This window comes from Hippoglossus hippoglossus, chromosome 18, assembly GCF_009819705.1.
Source record: "Hippoglossus hippoglossus isolate fHipHip1 chromosome 18, fHipHip1.pri, whole genome shotgun sequence".
Classification (NCBI taxonomy): Eukaryota; Metazoa; Chordata; class Actinopteri; order Pleuronectiformes; family Pleuronectidae; genus Hippoglossus; species Hippoglossus hippoglossus.
The window spans coordinates 10,938,566-10,953,146 of record NC_047168.1 but is presented as its reverse complement, the minus strand read 5'-3'; the positions used below and the strand labels follow the sequence as shown (position 1 = coordinate 10,953,146).

The 14,581-nt window shown below is 42.8% G+C and overlaps 1 protein-coding gene across 4 annotated transcripts in view; it reads left to right on the top strand.

Moving 5' to 3' along the window:
* Positions 1-4,911, top strand: part of LOC117752034 (NACHT and WD repeat domain-containing protein 2) — a 44,240-nt gene extending 39,329 nt beyond the window's left edge. For all 4 annotated transcript variants that reach the window (XM_034569149.1, XM_034569148.1, XM_034569151.1 and 1 more), the window contains exon 8: positions 370-4,911. In XM_034569149.1, coding sequence (XP_034425040.1) covers positions 370-4,263 — 3,894 coding nt within the window. In that variant the 3' untranslated portion in view covers positions 4,264-4,911. The remainder of the gene's footprint in view (positions 1-369) is intronic.
* Positions 4,912-14,581: the final 9,670 nt, after the last annotated feature.

Genomic DNA, 14,581 nt, shown 5'->3' with positions numbered 1-14,581 from the left:
GAAGCTGTATTAAATCTCTTGTCTGTGCTGTGCTAATGAGCCCTGCCTCATACTGTTAGGATTACAATTAATTAGATCCCTCTGCCCTCTCACTGTAGAGCATCATTACTCTTGTCGTTTGACTGGGTTTCTCGAACCAGACCTCGCAGAATAAAAGTTAAATTTACTCACAGTAAACAAGAAACAAATGTGTGCTCCCAGCGGTTTTCGGATACGTTTGCCATTTCAAAGTCTATATTTTAGAAACGTGAGGAATTCACAGATTAGGGTTCCAGTTCAGATCCCTACATAACTGTATTTGTTATTAAAATATGGATTACTTGCTGATTTATATATATATTAATATCCAACTTCAATTCTGTTTTTCAGGCCTACACGTGGCTGCAGAAAGAGATGGGCCCCGAAACCGACCCAGTGGTTGTCGTCCGTTTCATCGGCTCCAGCCTGCTCTCCACAGACCTGCGCACCCTCCTCCAGAGCATATGTGAACAGATTGCAATCAACTACCGCTGCCTGATTCACTTTTTGCCTAACAAGATCCAGGAGATGAGGGAGCTCCTGATCAACCTTCTTGGGGAATCCTCGTTCCACAGGCCCTTGGTCATCGTCCTGGACGCCCTGGAGCAGCTCTCAGAGGCAGACGAAGCTCGCAAGCTGTGGTGGCTCCCCATACACCTGCCTCGGACAGTCCGCATTGTAGTCTCGACGCTGCCCAATAAACACGGAATCCTGCAGAAGCTCCGAAACCTCATCCATGATGAGGGGTATTACGTGGAGTTAATTCAGAGAGACCGCAAGATTTGCAGCCAAACACTAAAGCAGCAGTTGCTGGGGGTGAAGAGGAAAGTCACCTCAGGCCAACAGATCTATGTCAATGAGGCACTTGCGAAGTGTACATTACCTATGTTTGTCAACCTCATCTACAGAGAGGTAGTCCACTGGAGGTCTCACAAAGATGTGGATGATAAGTCTTTGTGCTCCACAGTGCATGAGAGTATAGAGCAGCTCTTCTACTCAGTGGAGAACAAGTTGGGCCAACGATTCGTCTTCAGAGCATTGGGGTACATCACCATGGCCAAGGCTGGACTAACTGAGGTGGAGCTGGAGGATATTCTGTCTCTGGATAACATTGTCCTTGGTGATGTTATTGTAGCAACTTACCTCAAAAACCCTTTGAGGATCTCCTATGACTTGGTTGCGAGGCTCAAAGAGGAGCTGGAGGGATATCTGGTGGAACGTCAAGTGCGGAACGTCACCCTGATGGTCTGGGCCAACAGACACCTGCATCTCATTGCCCAGAAGCTGTATCTGAGCAATGAGGAGGATGTCCATCAAATGCACAGCCTCTTAGCCGAGTACTTCCTGGGGGCCTGGTCAGGAGGCAGGAAGAAGATCTTCACTTATGATAACAACCATTTCACTTCACTCAACATATCTCATCACAAAAACCCCCATCAACAGTCCCATGAAAAGACATCATCTGATAAGTACTCCTATGACAGGCAAACCCCTGAGCAGCCTTGGGTGTTCCAGTGCAACCTTTTGGAGCCCGACATTTTCTTTGTCAACCACAGAAAGATGACGGAGCTGGTGTACCACCTGACCAGGAGTGGGCGCACCGATGACCTCATGTTTGGTGTCATCATGAACTTCAGCTGGCTCTACACAATGATCAAGATTGGCCAGTTTGAAAAGGCTTTAACTGACATTGACCTAGCTTACAGCTACACCCAGGAGAAAGAGCTGAAGTTCTTGGCCACCACTTTACGTAGCATCAAGGTCAAAGTTCTGAAGAATCCAGCTTCACTGTCTGCGGAACTGCAGCAACGGCTCCTTCCAGTTGTCACCTCCCTCCCCAAACTCAGACACCTTCTCTTGGAGTGTGACAAAGATGGTCCAAAGTACTGCTCCATAGTGCCTCTCCACTCCTCTATGGACGTCACCTACAGTCCAGAGAGGCTTCCTCTGTGCTCTAGCTACATGCAGATTGTGGAGATCTTGCCCACTCTAGCTCCAAACATAGTCCTCGTAGCCCTGGAAGACGGGTCTGTCAGTACCTGGGATGTAGAGAGCAGACAACTCCTGCGACAGATCGACACAGCCAAATCTGTCGTGCTGGGAATCAGGTTAACCACTGACGAAAAGTATCTGGTTGTGGCCACAACCAAAAACACGCTGCTTATCTACGATAATCACAAGTCCTGCCTTTTATCTGAGGTCGAGATCAAGGGGTCCAAGCATGGTGGCGTCGCTGGTGGGGTTGCCTTCATCAATGGTTTTACCTTGTCCACCCATCATGCTTTGGCTTGGCTTGAGGCTAGTAAAGACGTCAACGTCATTGACCTGCTCTACGGCTGGCCTCTCTACCAGTTCCATTGCTGGTACGAGGTGACGTGTGTCCAGTGCTCTCCGGATGGAATGTATGCCTTCTGTGGCCAGTACCTCAACACTGCATCCGTCTTTCATCTAGGAAATGGGGACAAGCTGGCCACTGTGACCTCCGAGTTTTCTGGGGGGTTCGTCAAATCCATCCTTGTGCTGGACACCCTTAACCAAATGGTGATGATTGACAATGAAGGCAGTTTGTCAGTATGGAACACCAAAGAGATCACCAACCCAAGGCTGATGGAGGATTACGACTGTAGAGGGGATGACAGTGAAGTGGTGGGCATTGAGCTCTCAGAGGACCAGCGCTCCATCCTCATTTGTAAGGCCACAAGTATTGAAGTACTCGACACTAAAGTGTGGAAAATGGTAGAGAAGTTCAAAGCCAAACGTACTGAACGCTTTGTTGCTGCTGTTCTCTCCAAAAACGGACAAAGTATTGTGGCCTCAATGGAGAACACCTCCTCCATCTTCGTCTGGAGGAGGGACAGTGGACAGTGCATGGCCAGCCTGATCGAGATCTCAGGGAATATTGTCAAACTCATTAAATCAGTTCACCACAACTTGCTGCTTTCTGTTGCAAGTAGTGGAGTGCTCTCTGTCTGGGACATTGACATTATCACCGCCATGTCTAATATTGACAAAACAGGCAAGAAGATTCAGACCTTGCTGCTGTCTGGCAGAGAGGATTATCTGTTTACCATGGATGGCTCGGAAGCCGTCCACAAGTGGAACTTCAACACAGGCTTTATTGAGACCATCTTCAAGCACGAGGGTATAGTGGAGAACTGTGTCCTCACGTCCTCAGGGGATCTCATGGTGACTTCAGATGACAAGTCCAGCCAGTACATTTGGCAAACCGTCACCGGAGAAAACATCTTCCGCATCAACGGACAGAGAATATCGCAGCTGCTCATCACCCACAATGACCAGTTTGTGGTGTCGCTCTGTGAGCAGAACGCCTCCAGAGTGTGGAGGCTTGCAACCGGTCACAAAGTGTGCAACATCTTAGTCACCCTCCAACATGCACTGATCACCACAGCAAACACTTTCCTTGTGGGATCTTCCAAAAACAAACTCCTTGCTGTCAGCCTGTGGTCGGGGAGCGTATCCAAGAAGTTTGTGTGCGATGATGGTATCACCATTGTCAACTTCAAGCTGATTCCCGACTGCCCCGACTGTGCGGTGTTCATCACATCCACAGAGACTGTCTTCATCTGGAATGTGGCGGATGAGTCGGTTTGCAGGCGAGTCCAACTGCCAACCAACTTCCTGAAAAATCTGGAGGACTTCCAAATCTCACCCAATGGGAAACTAGGAATCGTCTCCAAGGGTGACGAGAATATTAACGTCCTGGATCTCCACAGTGGGAAGCTGAGGCTTGTCCATGCTGCCGGTATAATCTGGCGTCAGAAATTATCTAGAGACGGACGTTATCTGGTGTATGTCTGTTTCCGGAGCTGCGATGAAGATGACGATGCCGGTGTTGTGTCCAATCTGATCGTGATGCGCCTTGCTGATGGTAAGAGTATCGGTACATGCTCGCTTTACAAAACTCCCACCTTCCTGTCCCTCTGCCAGCGAGCACTAAACATCATCATTGGCTTCGAAGATGGCAGCATCGGCACCTACACCGTAGTGGACCGTGTAGATGCTGCCCTCAAGATTAAGATAGCCACCTCCAACAGCCGACAGATTGTCAACAATGCCTCGCAGAAGGTGCGGCCCAAATGTGGCAACCATTCCTTCAAGACCGTAGCCGACTGCGTTTGGAGGGAGTCGACGGAGGTCTTCTCCAGGGACAGTCCCATCAACGTGTCCGACTCCGGTGAAGCGGAGTCAACAACGCCTACAAAAAAGACTGAACTGCTGCAGTGAAAAAAAGGGAGGTGGAGTTTGGACAGGAGGGTGGAGACAAGATGACCAAGTTTAGAATCTCTGGGGTTGCAGTTGATTCTTGTTTACAGCCACGTGATTCAGCTGCAGATGTCAGCCCTCTGGGTAGTTAACGGGCCGACCACTTAAAAACGCTGCACTCAAATTATGTATTACTTACTTCCAACTTATGATACAGTTACTATTTGTTTTACACATGAAGACTGTTAGAAAAATACTATGTTTTCGAAAAGACAAAATATGTAAAATTGCGTGAGTTTATTAGTTCGCCATTATGTGTCCTTTTGCATTTGAAGAACAAAGTTATCATTCAAATGTCTCGTTCAAACATTTTCAAAGCCATTCCAGTGATCTTAGCCACTTTCATTGTACATTATATTTATTTACATTGTGCACATTAAGCCATAATGTTGTTCTGACGAGTATATTTATGTTTGTATTTACATCAGTCGGTACTGTACAAAATGGAAGAACTATGAACATATGTACATATCTCTTTTTGGCTGCTGCAATTTGTGCAACTCCTTAAAAAAAATGTTATGTTGTGCTTAATGCAATCAAAGTGAGTGCCTGGAATCAAAAATGTTCTTTATGGGCAGATTACAAGATTTATGAAAATGCAGGGAATTTGTAAACACAGTATACACACAGTTGCATAATACTTGCATTGACGTTAAATCTAACCGATCAGTTTACCGAAAAAAACAGTCAACAACACGAGAGATCGACGGCATTGCTCTTTGTGATGATAGTTGTAGAAGCGTCCTGGAACGGTTGGCGTAAATTTTGACGTGAATTTAGCTGCTGTTCCATCGATTTGTGTGCTGTTCGTTTTAAGGGAAACACCACTATTGAGCATACAGTGTAGCATAGCACCATACACATTCACGCCTTAACCAGTGTACTTGCTTTAGGTTTAGTTTGTTCAAATGTTCCAGTAGAAAAAGGACAAGGAGTGAATATATTTAGAGATTTAGACGATAGTTGGAAGCACTTTATGAGTGGTTTGTGAGATCTTATTAGGTTTAATTATAAAACATTGTAAAAAAGTGATCTAGATTTGTCTTAAACAGGAAGTGGATTTGCCTACAAAAAAATACACAAGGCCATCCACGTACTTACAGGTTACAGCTGACTCACTGAAATGCTACAGTCTCTCTATATATATCTGCCTGGTACCTTTACAAAGATGTTGTCATCCTGGCACTAAACTGCAGAGGTGGGCAAATTGAAAAACAAGGGTCAATAAAACTTTGTCCTTGTATAGAAAAAATAAATCAACTTCTGTGAACCTGGGGGAAAAAACTTTGCATGAATAACTAAAAGGTCAGGAAAGTGTAGGACAATTATAATGTTTGGGCACAAAGTTTGCAACATAGACGATTTTGGCTAAATTAATATTAACAATGAGGTTACGCTGAGAAAACAAAACTGCTTTTGTGAATATCTGAGTGCAGATTCAACTCAGAAAGTCTTTGCACAAATTTTGGCCCTGCTTTTACGAACTAAATCACGGCCAACATTTGCATCGTGAATTGCCGTCTTTTTTAAAAACGAATGTGTGCCTTCTGCTTTTAAATCCGTACTCAAGGAACGTCTTGGTAGCTGAATTGTTAACGCGCATGCTACATAACTGCGATGTCCATAGTTTGAGTCTGGTCTGGGAGCTTTGTTGCATGTCACACCCTCGCCCTGTTTCCCTTCTGCACTTCAAAATAAAATACTTTAAATGAATCAATCTGTTCTCAGACGTTCACAAAAGCAGATATTTTATGAGATATTTGAGCATAACCTCACTTTTGATATAATTTTGCCAACTTTAATCGTAATATTCTCGTTTTTTTTCCCCTAAGATTTTTTTTTTTTCTTGCAGGTGTGTGAATTTTTTCATGCTGAGTTTTTTCGTAGGTTTACATTGGTGATACAAAATGATCATGAATCATTTACAAGCTGTTTGCCCTTTACTGTCCATGAGCCAACAGATGCTGAGTCATGATGACAGGTTGACACACAGTAAAAAAAACAATTGTTAAGATCTGGTTCGCTGACAATCTAAACAAAATAAAAAAATTGAGGTTGAAGCTTTTTTACAAGCATGTCTGTAATAACCCAAAACTTAATTTGTGTTTGGAAATTTTCCCGATGACACCCCTGATCTGCCAGGCATGACTGAAAAACAAACCCCACACACTCACACTTTGACATATACTTTTTAAGGGCTATTCCATTATTATTGTACGTTTACTAGTTTTGAAAAGTCGAGAGACGACGGCCCTTGGATAACTTCAAACTGGGAAGCAGTCGATGCTGCTTCCCAGTTTGAAAATAATTATATTTCCCGACAACTCGAAAGATCCTAAATTGACAAAAAATATACAAAATAAATAAAAAAGATTATGTAATTGCCAAAGTCCCAGTTACGGTTTGTGTTTTATTCTGTTAACCGTCTCATTTCGTTTTTTGAGGCTTGTACTGTAATTATATTGTTACCAAATCGTTTCAGTGTTCGACTGTGATTATGTTTATGATAGAGAAAGATGTGCTATCTTTGCTAAAAAGTTTTAAAAAAAAGAGTCCTCTTATAGAATACAGTATATTGGAATGCCAGTTTAAGAGTATATTTGAATGTGTCCATATGGAAGCCAGTACATGGTATTATTGTATGTTCAGTAACTTGAATGACTTTTAATAACTTACATGTTTGCAACTCATAGTTGACATACTGGTAATGAATGTTTCTATGGTATTCTTTGTATTGTCAGGACATACTTACCTGTTTAGAGATTTATATTTTCATAAATGTTGTACTTACATTTTGTTACAGAGTTGTTTAACTGGAATTCAAACAGAAAAAGAAAACTTATGTCTGAAGCAATATGAAACTAGTGTGTATGCATTGTTTGTATGGAACATTTTAATGTAATAAAATGGTTCACTTTCTGCCTCCACTCCGCCGCCTCGGGCTCTTCACTGTAATTAGAGGCTGCCGCTTTGAGACGTCGCAATCACGTCTCGGATCCCAGACATGAACATGTTTTTATTTACACCCGTTGATTTCAGAGAAGATGATGAGTGATGTGAATGAGCTCGACTCTAATTGGCTGCAGTTAACGTGGTCCTGACAAAGCAGCAGCAGCAGCAGTACTATGTTGCAGAGCATGCTGGGAAACTGGTAATTCATGTGTTATTTTTTTACCTACAGCAAGACGGTGATGACAGCATGCACACACACACACACACACACACAGACACACACAGTCGTGTCTCCATAACTTTAATTCCTGGAGTCTCACTCTTACCCTTAACAGTATAGTTACTACTTTCCTAACCTAAACCTTAATTAACCTAGCCTTAACTTAACCCTTAATCTATAACCTTAACCACAACCTAACTTAAACCTAACCTTAATCCTTAACCTAACCCTTAATATAGCCTTAACCTTAACATAAACCTGACCTTAAAACCGGTCTTCACCTTATCATTTAATGTTTTGCATTATGGGGACAACATTTTTGTGGCCATAAGGAAAACACCTCCCATAATGTGACTGTATAACAGATTGAGGTCACCGCAACATTAGTGACACCTGGACACCACGCACACGCACACACGCACACGCAGAGCTGTTAAATCTTTTGATAGGCCAGTAATTGCTCCTCGGTGCTTGATTCCGAACGACAGACAAGCGTGGTGAATATTTCACCAACACTGGCTGACATTGTCATTATAATTAGAAGATGTGCAGTGCACCTGTACAGTGAAAGCACACACACACACACACACACACACACACACAAACTTGCAAGGTAAACACATCCGAGATCAAGCTGTGATTGGCCAATAAAATCCTGTTGCTTTGAGCTACCATTTTAATTTCCCAGCGGTATCACTCTAAGCCAATCTATGGGTGTGTGTGTGTGTGTGTGTGTGTATGTGTGTGTATGTGTGTGTGTGTACGTGCATGCGTGCGTGCGTGTGTGTGTGTGTGTACGTGTGTGGCCTGTCTCCACGGCAACATCAGGTCCGCAGCGGTGACAGGCTTGGCCCCGCCTCTCATTGTAATGATGGTGAGCTCACGTCTGTTGGCCATCGGGCTGCTTCCAGTCCTTATGACAACAAGGGCTTGACTGTCGCTAGCACATTCCACCTGCAGCGCCGCACAGGCATATAATTACACCGCTTGTTTGTTGACCAGGAGGTCCCAACAGGTCATAGTGTGTGTTTCTATGTGTGTGTATATGTGTGTGTCCTACAGCACCTGTACAGTACGGCATTACCTGTTATTCACACAGCCCTGGAATAAGCACTTCACTGTGGCTTCTACTCTAAAAGCTGGGGCCGTCCTTTTGGCATCCTTATATTTTTTCCTTCCAGCTGTAACATGTATTCGTAGTGATGGGGGAAACCTATGACTCACCCATACTCCCCCACTCGTCCCCCACTCGTCTCTCTCTCGCTCTCTCTCTCTCTCTCTCTCTCACGTCAACATTACAGGGAGCTGAAATTCAAATCACATGAAAATACGAGCTCCAAAGGAAATTCTCCATCAGAGAATCTCGTGTTTGTCCAACCGTTCACTAAACATGGCGTGTTCTCACAGGGGAGGCCACGCCACTTTTAGGCCACTCAAGAGACGAAGCGCCGTTCTCCATCGCCGAGGTGAGTTAGAACGAATCCCATCGCTGAAACACAACAGCTGAAGATCAGAGCTCACGTTATCCCGTGTTCTCGACTCACATTTCCCCCCCCCCCCCCCCCACTGCCTCGACGGTTAGACTCCGGTTAGGAAAGATAACTACCAACAAGCCCTGACCTAATTCTTCTGAAGCATGCTGGGAGAAGAGGCGCCGGTTACGGGGAAGGCTCTCCTCTCCGAGTGTGTCGCTCTGTTTTGAGTTGAGGTGAACAGTAGGCAATGGGGGACGTTAGGAAAAGCTGTTTGCCTGTGATAGGTCAAAGAGATTAGGGCGTCCACTCAGAGAATCAAGAATGGTGACAGAAAGACACTGGAGAGTTCACGAAGAAGTTAAAACCTCTTGTATCATCTTCTACACTTCCGCAGACTTTAATTTCATTAATCACAATAAACTAAATCCTGTGTTTGCTTCTTCTTTTATTTTAGAGTTGGTTTAAAGGTCAAATACTTCTCCAGCCATGACTCAGCACTTGCGCCAAAGTCCATTTATTTTCCTGCCGACTAATTCATCACCGCTGAAGCCCAACAATGAGCATATTCAGCAATGTTTGCGGATCAGAGTTATTGCTCTCGGTATGAAAAGCCTTTTAAAATGATAATTAGTGACGATCAGTGAGATTTAAAGCGGTCGCTCACACCCAGGGCAAAGATTCAAATTATTTCTTGTTTTTGTTGAAGGAGAAAAGACCTTAAATCCCCGTATGAGATCTCAGACCTCGAAGCCTTGACCGTGGAAACAGCAGATGAGAAACATGGAGATAAACTTTGTGTCAATGTGGAGAAGAAGGTTTTAATGTGGTGGGGAAATCGCATAATATCACCAAGAGCTCTAGAACAGATGTATCGTCCATACAGACTGATGTGTTCAGTAAATATACAGTAAAAGCTACAACCAGGCGATATTAGCTCAGGTTAATATTAAATTGAGAATGTTCAAGCTGCTAGTTTGGCTTTATCTGATAGTAACATAATTCACCAACTGGTTTATTGACATGATAAGTTATGGTTTTAGTGAAATTTATGATTATTTCCTGGCCAGGTAGAATGACCTCAGTGGAGTCCTTCCTGTTTCTATGTTAAATTAAGCTAACTTAAGATAATTGTCTCCTGGCTAACTGATCTTCTCATAACTCTGCAAAAAGTATTTCTCTAATGTCTATGATTTATTTCCTTCATTCGAACTTTTTCCAGCTGCACAGAAGTTTCATCCTTTTTTCCCAGCAGCTTTGGAGGCAGTGGAGTGAAGACAGGGATACAGCGTATGTACAGCACCACTGTCCTGGCTCCATTTTGCATCCGATGTGTCACATTGTCGACATGTTTTGTGTCTTCGCTTGTATATTTGCTGCCATCCTATCAGCTGCAGGCAGAGGGGGAGAAACCTCTCCTGTATTTTTCATTTCCATAAATCCTCATAACGTCACACATACATAAGTCATGAGAACGTGCCGACACATAAAAACAAGCCACATGCATGTACAGACATACGTTTATACTATCCTCAATGTCATCAGGTTTTAAAGGATTATCTGAATCATCTGAACCGAGGTACGACCTAAAACCACCTTCATTTAAAGTGTGTAACCCATTTGCTCACAGATTTAAGTTAAAGTTTAACTTACTTCAAAACTTACTGGTGCATGCAGCTGTAAACACTCAGTCGTGGGTCATCCTCTGGGAAATATGTCCATCAGCTCGGAAAAAACAGTCTGCGGAAAAATTAATATTATGCATACATTATCTTCATATTCATAAGTGGGATTCTTGTTTGCAGAAAAGATTAGAATATAATATGGAGCAGGTTATATAATGGGATGAGCTCATTCATGGATTTATTTTATAGTAAGAGCTGTTTTCTGTGCATGTGTTCGACTCACTGCATCTCTGCTTCTCTCTTCCCTCTCTGGATGAGGCCAGGCTCTGTAAAGTGGGGACCAAGTGTCAAAGGCCGATTTCACTCTAATCGCATTCGAGTCATATGATCAACCATGGTAACGGAGCAGCGGCAGAGTCAGGTTAAGTTGTGTCAAGCTGGCTGCAGGTTCACAGACCAAACAGGAAGTCAAGCAAAGTCAGACAGAGGCAGGTAAAGTGTGAGCCCCAGGTTTCCATTAGATACAGATGTTTGAGCCTGTAACACATTCAGACTCTACACAGGTTGTAGCCACACGTGTCGATATGATTCGTGAGCTGTTAAACCAAAGTGTGATTGTGTTTCTTCTCAAACTTTTGCATTTAAAGAATTCCCAAAGCCCTTTTTTTCACAGACGAAGGCACAGATTTACACTACGTTTATACGATTTTTTATAATTATTCAATGTGTTTTGCTCCTTTTGACCAACTTTATAAGTAAATAAATGTATAAACTTACAGCTAAACTATGGTTGAGAAATGCCTGATAGAAACCATGCGAACATGTCAATGTCAACATTATTTATATCGCACATTTAAAACCACTTGGTCGACAGAAAGAAAACAGCAACAAGTAATATATCAAAACACTAATGATAAAAAATTAAATAAAATCTGCTGGGATAAACAAGAACAATGATTTGAATATTATTTATTTATATTAAAGATCAGCAAATAGTAATGATTATAAAAATGTTGATAATCCTTTTGAAGGTAGCCAATTCGGCATTACACAGTTTGGAAATGAGAATTATAATCAAACAATCAAAACCTCGAGATGATTTTGTGATTTTAGCTTCTTGATAACTAACTTCTTGGTTGTGTGTGTTGAGCTTTTATTGTGACGGAGTGGACAGGAAGCCGCCGGGTGACGGTGGGTGCACCTCCACAGGCTGCAGGAGTTTCCCGGCTGCAGGAGCCATGAGCAGCCCGGTGTTCAAACAGGAGACATGGGGCCGAGGAGTCACCGCAGCCCGGAGCAGGAGCAGGAAGTCCCCCGCAGCTGAGGACCAGGACCGCAGCCTCCACTTTGTGCCTGTGGTTTTATTCTAGACCCCCTGGAAACAAACCGGAGCACAACAACAACAACAACAAGTTAAATGACAGCTGAAGTTATCCGGGCTTCTCTGATACCACGGGCAAAGTGCCACACCTTCGTTTAGAGCTACAGGTAAATTCAAACTTCTGTTATCCTCTGGTTTCATCGCTCTTATTTACAAATACTGCACTGAAAGAGTCGTTAAAGTCGTATTAAACCTGTATTAACCCGGGTTCAGGTGGTTTCTACAGCAACGTCAGACATATGGTGGAAACAACAAACAAAGCAAAAACAATAACTTCAGGATTTTACACAATAAAAAGCAAATACATGGGTAATATTTGTGTAGTAACGTGTTTCAGAGGATAGAAATACTGTAAAATGATCATGTGTGAGTAGTATTTGCTAAATTCACCAGCAGGTGAGTGTACACCTGTTACACCTGGAGTTAAGACTTACTACAAAGAAAGTATAAATACATCAATAAATGCAAATACTGTCTTTACAGTAAATACTGCATATACTGTATGTGGGCCGGGTCGTCTGTTATGAAATATTGAGAACAAGTTTTCCCCCTCAGATCAAAAACAAGGCTTCATTGGTTTTAATATTGTTCAATGTATTTATGTAATATATGTTAGGGCTGTAACTATTTTTTGATCATTTAACGTTGATTATTTCCTTTGTTTCAGTCCTGAACCAACAGATAATGAATTTATTTGACATGAAAACTAAGAAAAGTACAAAACAGTCACATCTAAAAAGCTGGTAAAAGCAAATGTTTCATATTTTCGCCTAAAAGTGACTTAAATGATGTGATTATCAAAAAGAAAACATTCAATTTGATACTATAAATACTATATTTACATTATATGCATGATACATAAGTCAGTAAAGTATTATTGTTTTGCAATATAGCAGTTACAACGTTTCTACTACTAGTACTACTATCACTACTGTACTACCTAATCCGTACATTTATTTATTTTTATGTAATCTGATGTACATGGATGGATTCAGTCAAATATCATTTTGATCCACTTCAGCTGAAACTTTCCATCCCACCCTGAGCTCACCCCTCATGTGCAGGTGAAGTTAATGAGTGAATGGGGGGGGGGGGGGGGGGGGGGGGGGGGGGGGGGGGGGGGGGGGGGGGGGGGCTGTTCTTGGGGACATGTGTTATTGGGGACGTTTGTTCTTTGTTGCGCTGGAGCGGAGAGGAGGAGGAGGTGGAGGAGGAGGAGGAGGAGGAGGAGTGGTCTGGAGTAAGTAAACCAGAACTCAGATACACGGCCTTGGGCTTTGTTTGCACATGTAACACATAACGTCACTGCACCCTGTGTCACCTGAAACACACACACACACACACACACACACACACACACACACACACACACACACACACACACACACACACACACACACACACACACACACACACACACACACACACACACACACACACACACACACACACACACACACACACACACACACACACACACACACGTTGTCAGAGGCCAAACCTGCCGTGTCGGTCGTTGGTGAAACGCATCTTAAACACGATGTTAACAGCTGCTCGTGCTACATCACTGGCTGATCCTCCTCCGACTCTTTAACTTCCATTCTTCTAGTTGATTTTCACAGAAAACGCTTAGAGCTGTCACATGACTCCACCCGTGTGACAGCTCATTAGACAGAACGAGCCATTTAAAGCGGATGCAAATAATATTTGCCCAAGATCTAGTTTGCTTTGCAGAGGAGCTGCTGCTGGTGGTGCTGGTGGTGGTGGTGGTGGTTGACTTCACCTGAACCAGGATGTCAACACGGGACTGGAGCTCAGTTCTGTTGTTTACTTTGTGGTCCTGGGAAATAGATTGTACTCACAGTCGTTTTAGTTTACAGTAAAAGGAAGTGTTCTAGTGTCTTTGAAGCCCTGAGAAAAACTGATTTAACGCAAAAAAAAAACAACACACAATAGAGCATTTTCAATTATTCTAACAAATTATTAATCAGTTAAAAAGTTTCAGTTTCAGGAACATAAAGAGCTGCTTTCTCATCTCCATTCAATGTTCTTATGAATACAAATATTCTGTCTGTTTTGGAACATGAGCTTTTCTTTTTTAAATATATGTCTTTCGTATTTAATTGTAAATTGAATACTATCCGCAATATTATCTGGTTCCAGCATCGGTGGTGTAAAGATTAGCCCCCACTCTGTTTTATATGGTTTTTAAGATTAACATATTCAGGATAAAACAAGAAGATGTCGTCTTGGGCTTTGGGAAATTGACAAATATGACATTTGTCGTAAAGGAGAAGTGACTGAATTGAAAACAGTTGTTGGTTTCAGCTTTAAAAATAGATTGTTCACCAGTGAAACTAATCCCAGAGGATCAGCTTCACCCTTCTGTAAATGCAGAGTCCCTTTAATCATTAAACGTATGAAACCTAGATAAGATGTGTAAATATATGAAGGGAAAAGCAGATTTTTGGTTTAAATGCAATGTTACGATGTTAGAGATCCACTCGTTTTATTGGCGTATGCGTCACAGGCTCTTTATCATGTAAAACTGCTCTGGTCTCCGGCTCCTGGGCTCCTCTCAGGGTTTGTTTACTCGCTAAAGTAGAATTTCGTGGCTCCTGAGCCGGGA